Here is a 15819-nt window from a genome sequence, read left to right as displayed (position 1 = left end):
TTCCTATCATTTTGAAGGTTTTAGGGACATTCTTAATCTACTTTGTTGATAAAAATTTTCTTAACAATATGTACCTTAGAAACGACGGGAATATTTAAAGACAAGGATAAACATATTTTGTATGGGTGTTTGGGTTTGAAACTTATTACCCGGTCTATTATTTTATTCGTTTTAAGAGATAATCGTTATAAATCGACTTATCGTAGCGAAACACGTATATAAGTCATTCTTTTTGATCCAAAACTAAGGCAATTCGGATTATTACCAAGCTAACTTGTTTCTTTTTTAAAGTTAGAAATCATCCACTGCTACAGGTCCTACGCTCAAATAAAGTTATTACTTCTGTTAGTAAATATCTAACTTAGTTCTGACAAAGGAAAACTGTTAAAACCTTTTAGTACCACAAATCGATTCAATTTCACCAAAATTTATGTAAATATAGTACTTTTCGCCTCAAAAAAAAGCGGCAATCTGACTTATTCTCAAGTGCCAGACAACTATGATTAGAACAATGGTAACTTTTGCTGGATGTAATAGGAATAATAAACTTTGAGGTCTCCCTGAGTTTGTGCTGAGTGGGGTATAAAAGTTATGAAAATTATTTACCAAACAATAACTTTTTTCGGGTCACATAATACAGCGTGCTCAAAAACTGACGCACCAACTCAATGGTGTGTGGTAGAGAACTGGTTACATATAAAGGTAAAAATAGTAAAAAAATTCTTTGTATTGAAGTTATCGATAAATAACGGATTTTAGATAAATGATATGTGGCAACGTTGTCTAACAGTCATGATCGCAATAGAATTTGAGCAACAATAAAAATAAATTATTTTTGAAACAGTTTCCTAGGAAATAATTCCCAGTGTTGGCACATTTACACATTGTGATTTTTTGATAAATTTTAATTTTTTAAATTAAAGAAACTGCTAAAGTCTGAAAATTTAAAAATAATTATTCATCGTTTTGTTAGGGAACGATTACCTAGTGTGAAGCATAAAAACATTAAAAAATAATGAAAACTAAAAAAGTTAACACAATAAGTTTGTAGCTTCAGATTTTTTAAAATGTGACTTTAGGAGTTTTTTTAACACTTATCCCGTAGTCTGCACTTGCTTCTCAATAACGTACCACTTAGTTGGTGCGTCAATTTTTGAACACCCTGTATAATAAACTTTGTTACCTCCAACAAATAAGGCGAAAATCAGGTACTGTTCAGTTCTTTTTCATTTAATTTCAAGATTCACACAAGTGTTGCTGCGTTCCACTTTCTTCTTAGTTTACAAGATAGTTTCTCAGCTTAATCCACTCCAAACATCCACGTTTTTGCATTTCACTTACTCGACGATACTCGTCAAAGGTGTCGGTAAAACCGTAATCACACCAGGTAAACCATTAATCCCCGAGTAATCCATTAACTCGTTCCCATCTGCCTTTACCACCGCTGACCAGAAGCTTCCTTCCAGGACAAGTCCACCAACAGAGTCTCGAAACACGTCCGGCCGTTTTCGCCACCACTGAAGGTACCGAAAAAGACGACGACTCCTACATGGGTTATTCGACCATCGTGGGCGATTTTCTGGGCACTGGGGAAGAAGGTATCGCTGTGGGTATGCCCAGAGGAAACAATCTCAAGGGAAAAGTGCTCCTTTTCACCATGAATCTTACCAATTACGTCCAACACTTCACCAGTGATCAAATCGGGTCGTACTATGGCTACGCCCTCGCAGCGTGTGATGTCGATGGTGATGGTAAACTGGATTTGATCGTGGGGGCACCCATGTACACAGTGCAGAATAATAAAGGGAAATATGACGTGGGGAGGGTCTATGTCATCTACCATGAAAGCGATAGGGTACAAAATTGGGCAATTGCCTTAATATGTTATTGACTGTCTTTTGTAGGGTCGTTTCGTGGCCAACTATGTTATCGATGGGTTCAACTCCAAGTCAAGGTTTGGCCAAGCTGTGGCTTCGCTTGGTGATATCAATCAAGACGGTTTTGGAGGTACGTTAAATACATTTTTCATTCGTTTGTTAATTCAAGTCAACAAAGTAAATTGTACCCAAAACAATTCGTTGAGGTAAAATTTTGGTGGCTCCTGGCGACCTGTCTTTAGACACAATGTATATTAAACACCGCCGATTAACTTTTGAATGACTTATAACTGATTATTTTATTAAGCAATCAATGCCAGAGGTCCTACGTTCAAATAAAGTTATTTACTATTTAGTAAAAAAGCGTTATAACGTTGTGGAACCAGAAATCGATTTAATTTAAATTTAAATTGTACCCAAAACAGTTCGTTGGGATAAAATTTTGGTGGCTCCTGGCGACCTGTCTTTTTTAACACAATTTACATTAAACATCACCGACATTAACGTTTTTCAATCACTTACAACTGATTATTTTATTAAGCAACCAATCGTACAACAATTATTGTCAGAGGTGCTACATAAAAATAAAGGTATTTGCTATTTAATAAGAAAAGCGTTATAACATTGTAAGACCAGAAATTGATTTAATTTCAGGATTTTTAGCAAAATGTTTGCAGAAATCTTTGAAAATCAAACCGCCTTTACCCAAGCAAGCATGAACAATAAAATTGTTGTTTTTGCTTACAGTAAAAAGTTTTGAGTTATTGTCAAGCAATTATCAAGCGATATAAATTAATAATTTAAGTTATATATACAAGGATGAAAGTGGTCGTATGTAGTAAAAATAATGTGATAAGAGTTAATTCCCAGCATTTTTTTTTGTTTTTAAGCGAGACTTTGTTGAAGAATAAAAGATTTCATCAAAGCAAGTACGAGATTCATTGTCTAAAATACGGCAATTTGAGCAAATTCTCTTGTTTGGCTTGGTTTTAAAACAGAAATAATGAAAATCAATGTTTTTGTAGGAAACAAATGACAAAGTTGTCATTTTTGGACAACGGAAATTTAGTTCATTTGTAAGCAAGAAATCAAAGTAAATTAACTTTTTTCAAAGAAACAAATGCACAAATTTGCAAAATATTGACTATCTATTCTTAAACGATGTTGCTTGTTTTGAATTAAGAACATATTCAACGGTTTTTGCTCGTTTTTTTTTGAAGAAAACTGTTGTCAATTAAGTTATTTTAGCAAAAAAGCATAAATCGCTTTATTTCGTCAAAATAACGCAGTCTAAGTTATTTTCGAACGATTTGGTTCCTATGAAAACAATAAATCGTTTCCAATCGCAGGTCTTATGTTCAAATAAAGTTACTATTAGTCCTCGTGGTTGACGTTGACTTAAAATTTCGGGCTACTGTTACACTTTTTCACTTTTCACATATACATATTGTGGGTGATTATATCCACGATTACAATGTTCTGAGTGTCAAGTCAGTCTTGACAGTTTTGTTAAAAATTCATTATGTATTAATATTATTACAAATATAAAAAACTAGTATTGATTCAATTAATGTTTCATCTAATTTTAATAAATCAAACGAAGTATCCAAAAGGTAAGTCCAATTAGTATTTTTGGTTGCATCATAGGAGCTGTCAGAAGTAGCCCACTATTGACTCACCCTATATGGTCAGAGGTCCTACGTTCAAATAAAGTTTTTTGATAGTTATTAAAAAAACAATTCCACCTTTGTGGAGCCAGAAATCGATTAAATTTCGGCGAAAAGTTAGCAGAGATCTTTAAAAATTACCGACTTTCACCCTAGCAAGTATAAAAAAATAAAAGTTTTTACTTAAAATAAGACGATTAGAGTTATTGTCTAGCAATGTTGTTCGTTTTTAAGGGAGAAATGTTTAAAATTTTTTAAAGTTTAGCAAAACAAGTGTGAGAATAATAGTCGTTTTCGTTCAAAATAAAGCAATTTTATCTTATCAAGACGAGAATCGTCGTTTTTAGTGAAAATTGCCAGCAATTGCTAGTTCGTTTTTAATCGAGACCGGAAATGACCTTTTGAGATACTCCTAGGCGATTTGGCTCAATTTTTAGAATGAAATCTTTGAAAATTAACGACGTTTATGGTCATTTTCGCTTACAATAAGAAGAAATCAAAGTAAATGAACATTAAAAAAGACAAGTGAAAAAATCAGCAAAATAACGATTTTGCTTCTTTTAAATTGGAGTTACATTTTCACGCGATTTTACTTGGAATAAAGCGCCCAAAAAAGCGCATAGGTAATAAAGCGCACAAAAAAATCACACGGAAAAGTACACACATTAAAAATGCTATCGCCGAATGAACGGTTCAGTTAAACTAAAACATCTTATTTCAAAAAGGCTTGATAATAAAAACTCAAGGTTCTAAGCAGCTTTAATTTGTTCTCGTGATTTATTTTCTTTATTTATAACGTACTTGTATCATAATTATTCGCAAGCGATTTTGTTCAAGAATTCGTTGAGGTAAAATTTCCGTGGCTCCTGGCGACCCGACATTGGACCCAGTTTACATAACACAGCCGACACTTAAAAAATGCAAAAATTGTGTCTCAAAATTACACTTTATGAATTGTAAATCACCCACAACCTACATTTTTTTGTATTTGCACAGTAAATTTTAGTGACAGTTGAAGAAAGATTAATAATCTCAACCATTAAAGGCACTCATTTGATATCGTTCATGCTTTAAGCAGTATAGGTTATTATTATTAATTTGGAAATTGTAGACTTTGCAGTGGGGGCTCCTTATGATGGTGCCGGAAACCGTGGTGCTGTCTACATTTATCATGGCTCAAGCAAAGGCGTCCGCAAGAAGTTCTCGCAAGTTATTTTCGCAGAAGATGTGGCTCCGTCTTTAACAACTTTTGGATTTTCCATAACTGGAGGAATGGATCTTGACAATAACCAATATCCAGACATGGCTGTTGGTGCTTACGAATCCAACAAAGCTTTCTTCTTCAGGTTGGTACTCCACTGTTGATTTGTTTGTTGTAATACATTTTGACCTTTTAGAGCTCGTCCAGTGATCAGCGTTGAAGCTTCAGTCAAATTTCTTACACATAATAAATTCATTGATATCACTAGGCCTGATTATACGCTTCGAAGTGATGGTAGTACGGCTACCAAGACCCAAATTCAGTTCTGTAGCAGGTACTATGGAAAAGGGATTCCGAATTCTTTAAGTACGTTCGATAGATTAGATTGTAAAGCAACTTTCTAAATAAATATTGTAGATTTGGGTGTTGAGTACATTTTGGACTCAAAGAAATTGATCAATTCGCGGATGGGTTTCGTGGATGATGAAGGCCAAAGTAGGAAAAATGCTACAATAACTATGTTGAAGGGACAAGACATGAAGTGTACAAATCCGATCGACGTTTATGTGAAGGTAAGTTTAAAAAAAGAAAAGAAAAGCACAGATTTTTACACCATTTCATATCCAAATTTATTAAATACTGCAACATATTTGTATTTTTGTTTCATTAACAAATTAAGGTAGGTACTTAAAATGAAGAGAGTCGAGCAATTCTCCAGCGATTTTGCTCGTTTTTAAGTGATAAATCGTTGTAAACCGATGTTCTGAAGCCCAGGTTGCTAGCAATCGATTCAATTTCAGCAAAATGTGTGTGCAAATATTGGTGTTTTGAGATATTTCCAAGCGATTTTGCTCAATTCTGAGAGACAAATCTTTGAACATTAACAACTTTCACCTATGCAAGTATGAACAATGTAGTTTTCGCAGAGAAATGTATGAAAATTAGTTTTCTCAAGTGATAAAGATACGTAAATTAATTTTAACAAAACAAGAATGAAAATTGTTGTTTTGTTTAACGTAATACGACATAAGTTATAATTCAGCAGCAGTTTTTATCGTTTTTAAGCAAGATATCATTGAAAATAAACATATTTCATTAATAAATGTTACAAGAATAGTTGTTTCCGTCAAAAATAAGGCAATTTGGGTTAATTCTGAGGCGATTTGGTTGTTTTTAGTTGAAAGTACAAGTTTCTGAAAGAAACAAATAGAAAAGTTGTGGTTTGGTCAAAAACAGAATTGTAGCTCATTAAAAAATATGTCCAAGCAATTTTACTTATTTTTTATGGAGGAAATCGTTGTAAATTAACTAAAAAATATAGTTATTTGAGCAAAAAAAGTCGTTCCCTTTCAGCTAAAATAACACAATTTGAACTATTCTTTAGCGACTTTGCTCACTTTTAAGCGACAAATCGATGTATAACAATACCTTGGATCCGTAGCACCCCCAAGGCATAGATTTGTAGTCAGGAATCGATTTAAGAAAAAAATCTTTGGCAAAATAACAATCCTCACGTAAACAGAACAAATCTCGTTTTCCCTTAAAATAAGACGATGTGAGTTATTGTCAAGCAATTTTTTTCGTTTTTAAAGGAGACATATTTCAAAGTTAGTTTTTTACAACGGATATAACATAGTTTCAGCAAAACAAGAATCAAAATTGCCGTTTAGTTTATGGTGGAAATAATTAGGAGGTCAGTTAATCTCCAGCACTTTTTCTCATTATAAAGCGAGACACCGTTTTAAAAATCAAGAAATTTTAACAAATCGAGCGCAAGTGTCCATCTAAATAAGGCAGCTTCAGCTCATTCTTAGGTGATTTGGCTTGTTTTTAAAACAGAAATAGTTAAAAATCAATATTTTTGAAGGAAATTAATGACGAAATCGTAGTTTTTGTTCAAGAAACGGTTTTTGAACACGTTTTTACGCAAGAAGTCGAAGTAATAAACATTTATCAAAGAAAAAAATAAAGTCGGTCTATATTGTCAAGCGATTTTGCTGATGATTTGAAACGATAAATTTCAGCCACAAAAAAACGACCATTTTTTCTTCAATTTTATGCACGAAATGCACGTTCTAAATGAACTTATTTCAGCGAAAAAATGCACAAATCGTTCTCCTCGACCAAAATATCGCAATTTGAGTTACTCTCACTCGATTTTGCACCATCTAAAACAAGAAATCGTCCCCAACTGCTGGTCCTACGTTCAAATAAAGTTATTATGCATTCTGCTTCTTCGCTAATTTCAGCCAAATATATGAAAAAACCAGAGAAGCGTTGAAAATAATCACGAGAATTGTTGTTTTCATTTAAGATAAGGCAATTTGGACACACTTGCAATTTGACTAACTCATTTTTTAGACCAAAATCGTTGAAAGACAATAGTTTTTAGAGAAACATGTGCCAAAGTCGTCGTATTCGATAAAAAATTGATTTTTAATTCGTATTTAAGCAAGAAACGAAGCAAAACACCATAATTCAGACAATCAAGTGCAGAAATTGTGTTTTGGGGCAAAATCTTAATGATTTGCGCCTTAAATTAAGCTTAAACTCAAAGTGAGATTCTGCTTTCTTGTACATTTCCAGCAAAACAAATGTAGTCACCAAGCAAAAAATGCAAAATCGCCGGCCTAGGCCAAAGTAAGAAGAGAACATTTTTTAAAGAACATTGCTGTTCTCAAGTGAATGTACTTGTTTGGAATCGTGAAAATTCAGCAATCAAAAACATAAAATAAGAAGTCTTGGTGCAATTTCCAAGCAATTTTACTCGTTTTTAAGAAAACAATCCTTGTAAAATAGCTCGTTTCAGCAAAACAAGTGCGTAAATTCTTCTTTCCCGCAAAATAACGCAATTCTGCCTCTTTTAAAACGAGAATACGCAAATCAACGTTTCGGTCATTAGCTCCACATTGCAACCACAGGTCCTACGTTCAAATAAAGTTATTCGCTCTGTTGTGAGTAAATATTCAAAATATTCAAATAAACAATTGTAAAGTGATTTAATCAGTTTCTCAAGCAATTTAAACAAAACAAAAATCCTCGTCTACTGGCAAAATTCTTGTCTCTATTTTCTATTTATTTTCTAGAGCGAAATTCGCGACAAGCTCACAGCCCTAGTTGTTGAAGCCCGTTACTGGATGCAAAGCGACCAAGACCTCACACCCTCAAACCTCCAACAACTGCCCCGAAACCCCCGATCCTTCCTCACCCCAGTCCTCGACCTCAACTCACCCCCATCCAAGAAAGACTCAATCAGCATACAGAAGAACTGCGGTTCGGACAACATCTGTATCCCAGATTTGGTCATTTCAGTCACTCCGTAAGTACACACTTTAACCAAACTTGTCTTCAACTAACCCTATTTCTAGGAGCGTCCAGGAGTACTACCTGGATTCGGGCGAAAACTTCTACTTGAACATTTCGGTCACAAACAACGGAGAAGACGCATTTGAATCAACCGTCGAAGTTAAATACCCCGACGGATTTTTCTACATTTCGAGCCAAGACATCCAAGTGGTATCGCACGTGTTGTGCAGTGCCTCTGAAAATTTCACCATCAAGTGTGATATTGGTAATCCGGTGCCGTCGAATAAAGTCGTCAATTTCAAACTATTGTGGCAACCGAACTACGCCAAAGAACTACCCTCGAGTCTATTTTTCGAGGTTTTGGTCAACAGTACCAACGAAGACTTGCCCGAAACTCGCTACAACAACAAGCAAAAGATTGGAATTTCAATTCTCTACGACGTTATTCAAGAAATTCGGGGCTGGTCGATACCTAACGAAGTGTTATTCACGCCCAGTTCGTCACTTTACGCTGCCGATATCTCCAATCAAACGCATCGCACTTCGCCTGAAAACCGCCTCTCTGAGGACGTTATCGGCCCCCAGGTCATCCACGTTTACGAATTGAAAAACGGCGGACGAACTACGATCAAAGCCACCGAAATATTTTTCGTTTGGCCGGCGACCACAGCAAGTGGCGAAGATTTCCTATACTTGGTCGATCCCCCCCACTTTTCTTTTACGGAAAATTTGAACCTCAAATGTGGCCCAATCCCCGCCAATTACCGCGATTTTGAAGTCCCAACACGGAGAAAATCAATCTGGGAACTGTACGACATTGACGTTTCCACCGACACAACATCCGAGAAATACATGGCGGGGAAAAACCAAACGTACCACAAGATCGGTTCGACAATTGGCGGCAAGATTGTAACAAGCGACGACAAAATCAACAAAGAGGTGGAAAAATCGGGCGATAGTTCCAAAGTTTTCGACGTACGCCACAACAAAACCACTTGGCACAGCTCGTCCCGGGTGCAAATTTTCGAAGAAACGAACCGTCTGACTGGAAATTTCCGACGTTTCCGTCTTGGGGGCAAACAATACGCCTATCGTTGCCTTCAGTCGGACCAGGAGGTTGATTGTGGGACCGATTTCACGTTCTCACGTCTTGACTTATCCAAGCTGTTGCAAACTTCAAGTGCTGGACCGAATCGCTACTCTTGCCTCGACCAGGATTCGTTCGGCAACTGGCGCAAGACCGACTGTGGACACGTCCCCACAATCCCTGTTATTCCCACCGTGACGGAAGGCGAAACACGTGTACAAATTTTCGGGGCGAACGACCAACTGGTCAACCAGTTAGAGAGCCGGAGTTACAAAAAACAGACAATTGACGGGAAGGATTTCATCTATCGGTGTTTCCGGCGGGCTAACGGGCGGGAAGAGGAGATCGATTGCGGGCAAAACTTCTCGTTTTCAAGCATTGACCTGCCCTGGATTCTGGAACAGTCGGGAATACAACAACAAGAAGGGAACGTTCGGTACGCGTGCCTTAAACCCGATTCTGACGGCAATCTCCGAAGTACCACATGCGATAATGTTCCCAAAATTCGTTTCAAGACGCAAATTATACGAAAGTTTTGGGGTTCCAATGACACGCACTACTGGAACGAGACGGGGGTTTACGACCTGAGGGAGAGCTCGACAATTCGGGTGCAAGTCTTTCAAGGGGATGACAATTTAAGGCGACAATTGCAAAGCTGGTATCATCTGCAACACCTCCGAGGGTACAATTTCATCTACCGTTGTTTGGACGAAAACGAAGAGGTTGACTGTGGTGACTTTACCCTAGCACAGTTCACCGATTTTGGGGTTTTGCTCACCACAGGTGTGCAAGGGGATGGTAAAATACGGTATATCTGTCTCCAAAGTGACAATTACCACAACGTACGGAGCGTCCCTTGTGGGCAACTTCCCCCAATTCACTTCAAAACACAAGTGATTCAAACATCGTGGAAATCAAACGGTACTCACTATTGGAACAATACGGGAGTCTACCGAGTGTCAAAAAAGTACGACTTTAGCACAGTTCAGGTGTTCCAAGGGGGTAGCGAAATGGCCGAGCAATTGGGTGGTGGTACTTACCGTTTTGAAAAAGTGGACGGTCAAGTGTTTATCTATCGCTGTTTCAAAAACACGATTGAGGTTGACTGTGGCCAATTCAATTTACTCAGTTTGGATTTGTTGCAATTGATGCGAACCGTTGGGATTCAACGTGAAGGCAACCTTCGGTACTTTTGTCTGGAAATGGACAGTTTTGGTAACTGGAGGGGGGCCGACTGTGGCCGTTTGCCCCGAATTCACTTCACCGAACCCAAAAGAGTGATCACACAAGAACACATCTTGAAACGCTGTCTGAAACTTGTTAATGGCAATTGGCAAGAGTTGGATTGTCGTGCCGGTTTTCACTCAAACGATGGTACCTTTATTGAAGAGTGTTACCAGACAATCAACGGTCGAAGAGACAGAATTAATTGTACGCAAGTACCACCAGGGAGCACTTTTGACTACGTCCAAACCAACACACGCTACAACCAAGAAAGTGCAAGTACTAGTCATGGTACTGATTATTTCTCTGGTCATGGGCGCCAAACCTATCGTCCCTCCTACGGAACGGACTACAACTACAACCAAGGTCAAGCCTTTGGTAACCAATCCTACAGTTACGAAAACAGCTACGAGACTGAACTCTACGAAGACGAGGATGATAAGGCGATTTCTGGTTATATGAACCCGCACGATGTCGCACCGACCGAACGCCAATTCGGCCGACGAGACCCGAAGACGTACGGAACGTACGGCGAGGCCAGGAGTGAAGGAGTTGCAGCTGGGGGTCTTGGTGAGGCGGCCCAAGGTCGGGGTTTCACCGCAGTTGCGCTAGATTTGGGTAATTTGGGATCGGGTGATTCCCATTCCTCCCATTGGTCTGAAACCCATCATGTGGCACCGGTGCATAATACCATAGGGCGAGATAATGTACCAACGGATGCTCCGAGTCCCAGGAACTGGCACCATGGGAGGAAAAAACGACAGATTATTGGTGATAGTCATCCGTCTATCGCTGGGATTAAAGAAGAGTTCCCTTGCAAGAATCTTGGGTGTGTCTATATGAGGTGCACTATTGAGAATTTGCAACATGGGAAACCACTGACGATTGCGCTGAGGGGGCGACTGAACGCAAAAGTGTTGAGAGATGTAAGTCTCGTGAGTAGCATTGTACAGTTGGTTGCAAAAAAATTATTTTTATATTTTTACATAGTTTGAACATTTTTCTAAAGAGATATCAAATTATGTAGCCAGTAGTCTTTACATCTAACTGCGGCATTGCAGCAAATATTCAATTTTCAGTTTTTTTTTTACAGTCAGCTGTACACTGTTGGCCCTCTTAGTAGCTGATACAGGCTGGATATACATTTGGCTTATTTTACCTCTGTAGAGTGTTTGTATCTTGCCTTTTTTCGCATACGTTATTTTTTCAAGGTTGACACTTTTAAATTTTCTTTTTCGATATTTTCATAACATTTAATATTCAGGGTTACTCCCATGGAGCTTCGACCGACCAAATGACTAGTAAATAGTACCAAGAAAGACGCAATTTTAATTTATTCTTCAAATTTACAACAAAATAAAAAATCTTTAATTTAAAACAAATGCTAGTAACTAAACTTTCTGCTTGTCGGCTGAAGTATTTCCATAAAATATTTTGGAGACATCAATCTTGAGGAAATTTTGCTCGGAGATAAAAACATGAGAAACCATTAAAAAAATGGGAGAAATCAAGGGAATTCAAAAGTAAATCAGAGGAAATCCGCTGTACAAAACTTGGATTGCTCCTCGTGTCTGCCTAACTTCAATAAAAAAATTAAGAGCACTCATTTCTTACTCCAACTAATTTTTATCTACAAGAGTTTGACAGATATTTAAAAAAAAATCGCTTTAAACGAAAAATAAAGACAATTTCAAAATCTTCAGACAATTTTTTAAAAGAAAAACTTACATTTAAGTTAGTTTAATATCTCGAACTTTGTCAAACATAATTTCTTCAGAAGTGTTTGGATTTTAACGAAGTGAATTTTAACCAATTCTCAAAATTTGACTGATATTTTAAGAAATATTGCTCGTAAACAAATAGAGAAAACAGATTCAGAATCTAGAAGCTCGATTATATTATCAATTGTCTGCATTGTCTAACTTGATTAAAAACCATTAAAAGCGTATCTTTTAGACACTAACTGATTCACTCGAGAAACCAAACTTGGACCCTTTGGAACGATATTTTAAAAACTATTAGTTGTAGATAAAAACACAAACACTTTTGAAATCTCCAATTTTCCGTAAGAGAAATTTTATATTTAGGTTGCTTATATTCTCCCCTTAGACAAAAAGAACTATATTTCCAGGAATATTTGTATTCTGCAAAACAAAAATTTAACTGTTTCTTCAAACTTTGACGGATATCTTAAGAATTATCGATGGTAGCTACATAAAAAACGATACACAATCCTCGAATACTTTTGGAGATGAAAAACTGGAATATGAATTTTAAATAAAAAAATGTGGATATAAATTTTACAGTTGCATTTTTGAATGTTTAAATAAGTTTTACGATGACAGTTTTGTTATAGTTTTGTCTATAATAAATTAATAACGTATCTCTTTGTGATTTTGACGTTTTGAAAGTTCAATTCCTGCTTTATGGGACTTAAAAATGCTTTACAACTCATCACTTGCATTTTTCAAGTCAGCAAGTGTACATAAATTGCATACTTAAACGATCCGTTGAGGTACAATTACCGTCGCTCCTGGCGACCTGTTCTTGAACACAATTTACACAAAAACACCAGCGTCTCACACATTACACTATCGATTTTGAATCACTCACATGAATTTCCACCGTTTGGCTTTTATATTTTTCCATAGAACATTTTTCTAAAGAGATATCAAATTATGTAGCCAGTAGTTTTTACATCTAACTGGGGCATTGCAGCAAAAATTCAATTTTCAGTTCTTTTTACAATCAGCTGTACAGTTAGCCGTTTTAGTAATCTCTTAGTAGCTGATATAGGCTGGATGCACATTTGGCTTATTTTACCTCTGTAGAGTGTTTGTATCACATTATTTTTTCAAGGTTAACACTTTTAAATTTTCTTTTTCGATATTTTCATAACATTTAATATTTAGAGTTACTCCCATAGGACTCCGACCGACCAGTTGACTAGTAAATAGTACCAAGAAAGACGCGATTTAAATTTATTCTTCAAATTTACAACAAAATAAATCTTTAATTTATAATAAATGCTAGTAAATAAACTTTCTGCTTGTCGAATGAATTATTTCCATAAAATATTTTGGAAACATCAATCTTGAGGAACTATTGCTCAGAGATAAAAACATGAGAAATTATACATTTTAAAAAATTAAGAGAAATCAAGCGAAATCATAATAAGTAAATCAAAGGAAATCAAAAATTTTTCGCTATAGATGAAAACTAAATACGTAACTTAAATGTAAGTTTTTCTTTTAGAAAATTGTCTGAAGACTGAAATTAAGTTAGTATGATATCTCGAACTTTGTCAATCAGAAGTGTCTTCAAACTTTGACTGATATTTTAAGAAATATTGCTCGTAAAATAGAGAAAACATATTCAGAATCTTTGAATAATTTTACATACGAATATGATAAGCTAGATTATACAAACTGACTCAGAAATACTGAGTCTGTTGGCAACACTGGACTTACATTTTTAAGGATACCAATGGAATACGCCTCCAGTTAACAACAATTTAACATTCTTGTGGGGTTGTACGTCAAATAATTGTCAAGAGGAATCGAATTCGGTGTTGCAAATTACGAGCACAAATACTTTCAAATGTGTTGCCAACAGACTCAGTATTTCTGGATCAGTCTGTATTATCAATTGTCTTCACTGTCTAACTTGATTGAAAACTATTAAAAACATATCTTTTAGACATTTTAGACAACTAATCTTTAACTCTAGAAACCAAACTTGGACCCTTTGGACCGATATTTTAAAAACTATTAGTTGTAGATAAAAACACAAACACTTTTGAAATCTCCAGACAATTTTTCGTTAAGAAAAAAATTTTATTTGGGTTATTTATATAGGGTGATTTTTTGAAAACGAGCCACCCCGAATATCTCCAAACAGTAAAAAGGTCAATTTTTACGTTTAATATTTGTAGCACTAATCCTCTTTGTAGTGCAAATAACCCCTTCAAAATTTTAAATGGCGTGACCCCCTTATGATACCTCAAATGAAAGAGTTTTTAAAAAATCACCCTGTATTCTCCAGTTAGACAAAAAGAATTATATTTCCAGGAATGTTTGTATTCTGCCAAACAAAAATTTAACCATTTCCTCACACTTTGACGGATATCTTAAGAATTATCGATGGTTGTATTTATAAAAAAAACGATAACAGATACAGAATCCTCGAATACTTCTGTATAAGAAAAGCTGGAATATCAATTTTAAATAAAAAAATGTGGCAAAAATTTTACAGTTGCATTTTTTAATGTTTAAATAAGTTTTTTGATGACCGTTTGTTAATGGTAACTAATAATAACGAATAATTTTGTCTAAAATAACGATCTCTGTGATTTTGACGTTATGAAAGTTCAATTTCTGCTTTATGGGACTTAAAAATGCTTTACAACTCATCACTTGCATTTTTCAAGTCAGCAAGTGTACATAAATTGCATACTTAAACGATCCGTTGAGGTACAATTACCGTCGCTCCTGGCGACCTGTTCTTGAACACAATTTACACAAAAACACCAGTCTCTCACACATTACACCCACAAATAATTATTAATTAATTGCGATGGTTTTTTCATGCCCTGAATTTGCCGTAAATTTTAATAACGGTCAAAGTTAAAGATAAAATGTGATAATAGGGCGATGAGGAAGTCATATTGTGATTTGTAATTAATTTCAATTTTGTCATTAGAATAAATAACGTAAGTGTGCAAAATTCCAGTTCATTCGGAATACAAGATCCCACAAATAATTATTAATTAATTGCGATGGTTTTTTCATGCCCTGAATTTGCCGTAAATTTTAATAACGGTCAAAGTTAAAGATAAAATGTGATGATAGGGCGATGAGGAAATCATATTGTGATTTGTAATTAATTTCAATTTTGTCATCAGAATAAATAACGTAATTGTGCAAAATTCCAGTTCATTCGGAATACAAAATCCCTCTCAAATTTGACTCGGAAAATATGAAACAGACAGACAGACAAAAAAGCAAGTTAATAAAAGCTACCTTTTATAAAAATAACTCGTTTGTTAATGGGCGATTAATAATTTCAACTATTAAAGCCACCCACTTGCTATTGCTTCTTGGTTTAAACAATATCGATTTTTTAAATATTTTTTTATAACTATTATCCCCATTCTTAAGCGTGTTTCGTTTCAGATGAAACTAGACAACGCTTTGCAATTTTCGTCCATGATGTTGGCCCGCGTGCACAAAGTGCCCCATCTGGTGTCGCTTAAAGGCAGTAAACCAGTTGTGAAAGAAGTGGAAACTGCTGTCAAAACCCCCGAAGAAATCAAGTCCGAAACTGTGCCTTTGTGGGTCGTCGTACTGTCAGCGGTCGCTGGCACGATCATCCTCCTCCTCATCATTTTCCTACTTTATAAAGTGAGTGTTTTCGACTTTTTACATCGTTTTTTTTTTGCTAAATTTGCACTTTTAG

At 35.8% G+C, this 15819-nt stretch overlaps 1 protein-coding gene across 2 annotated transcripts in view; it reads left to right on the top strand.

Moving 5' to 3' along the window:
• if (inflated) overlaps positions 1 to 15819 on the top strand; it is a 125563-nt gene that overhangs the window by 109272 nt on the left and 472 nt on the right. For both annotated transcript variants that reach the window (XM_008200376.3, XM_008200375.3), the window contains 8 exons: positions 1467 to 1855; positions 1905 to 2007; positions 4656 to 4890; positions 4942 to 5111; positions 5163 to 5317; positions 7832 to 8064; positions 8114 to 11288; positions 15537 to 15764. In XM_008200376.3, coding sequence (XP_008198598.2) covers positions 1467 to 1855; positions 1905 to 2007; positions 4656 to 4890; positions 4942 to 5111; positions 5163 to 5317; positions 7832 to 8064; positions 8114 to 11288; positions 15537 to 15764 — 4688 coding nt within the window. The remainder of the gene's footprint in view (positions 1 to 1466; positions 1856 to 1904; positions 2008 to 4655; positions 4891 to 4941; positions 5112 to 5162; positions 5318 to 7831; positions 8065 to 8113; positions 11289 to 15536; positions 15765 to 15819) is intronic.

This window comes from Tribolium castaneum, chromosome 2 (assembly GCF_031307605.1).
Source record: "Tribolium castaneum strain GA2 chromosome 2, icTriCast1.1, whole genome shotgun sequence".
NCBI classification, from domain to species: domain Eukaryota; kingdom Metazoa; phylum Arthropoda; class Insecta; order Coleoptera; family Tenebrionidae; genus Tribolium; species Tribolium castaneum.
Note: the sequence above shows the minus strand (reverse complement) of the source record. Positions and strands in the feature narration are given on the sequence as shown.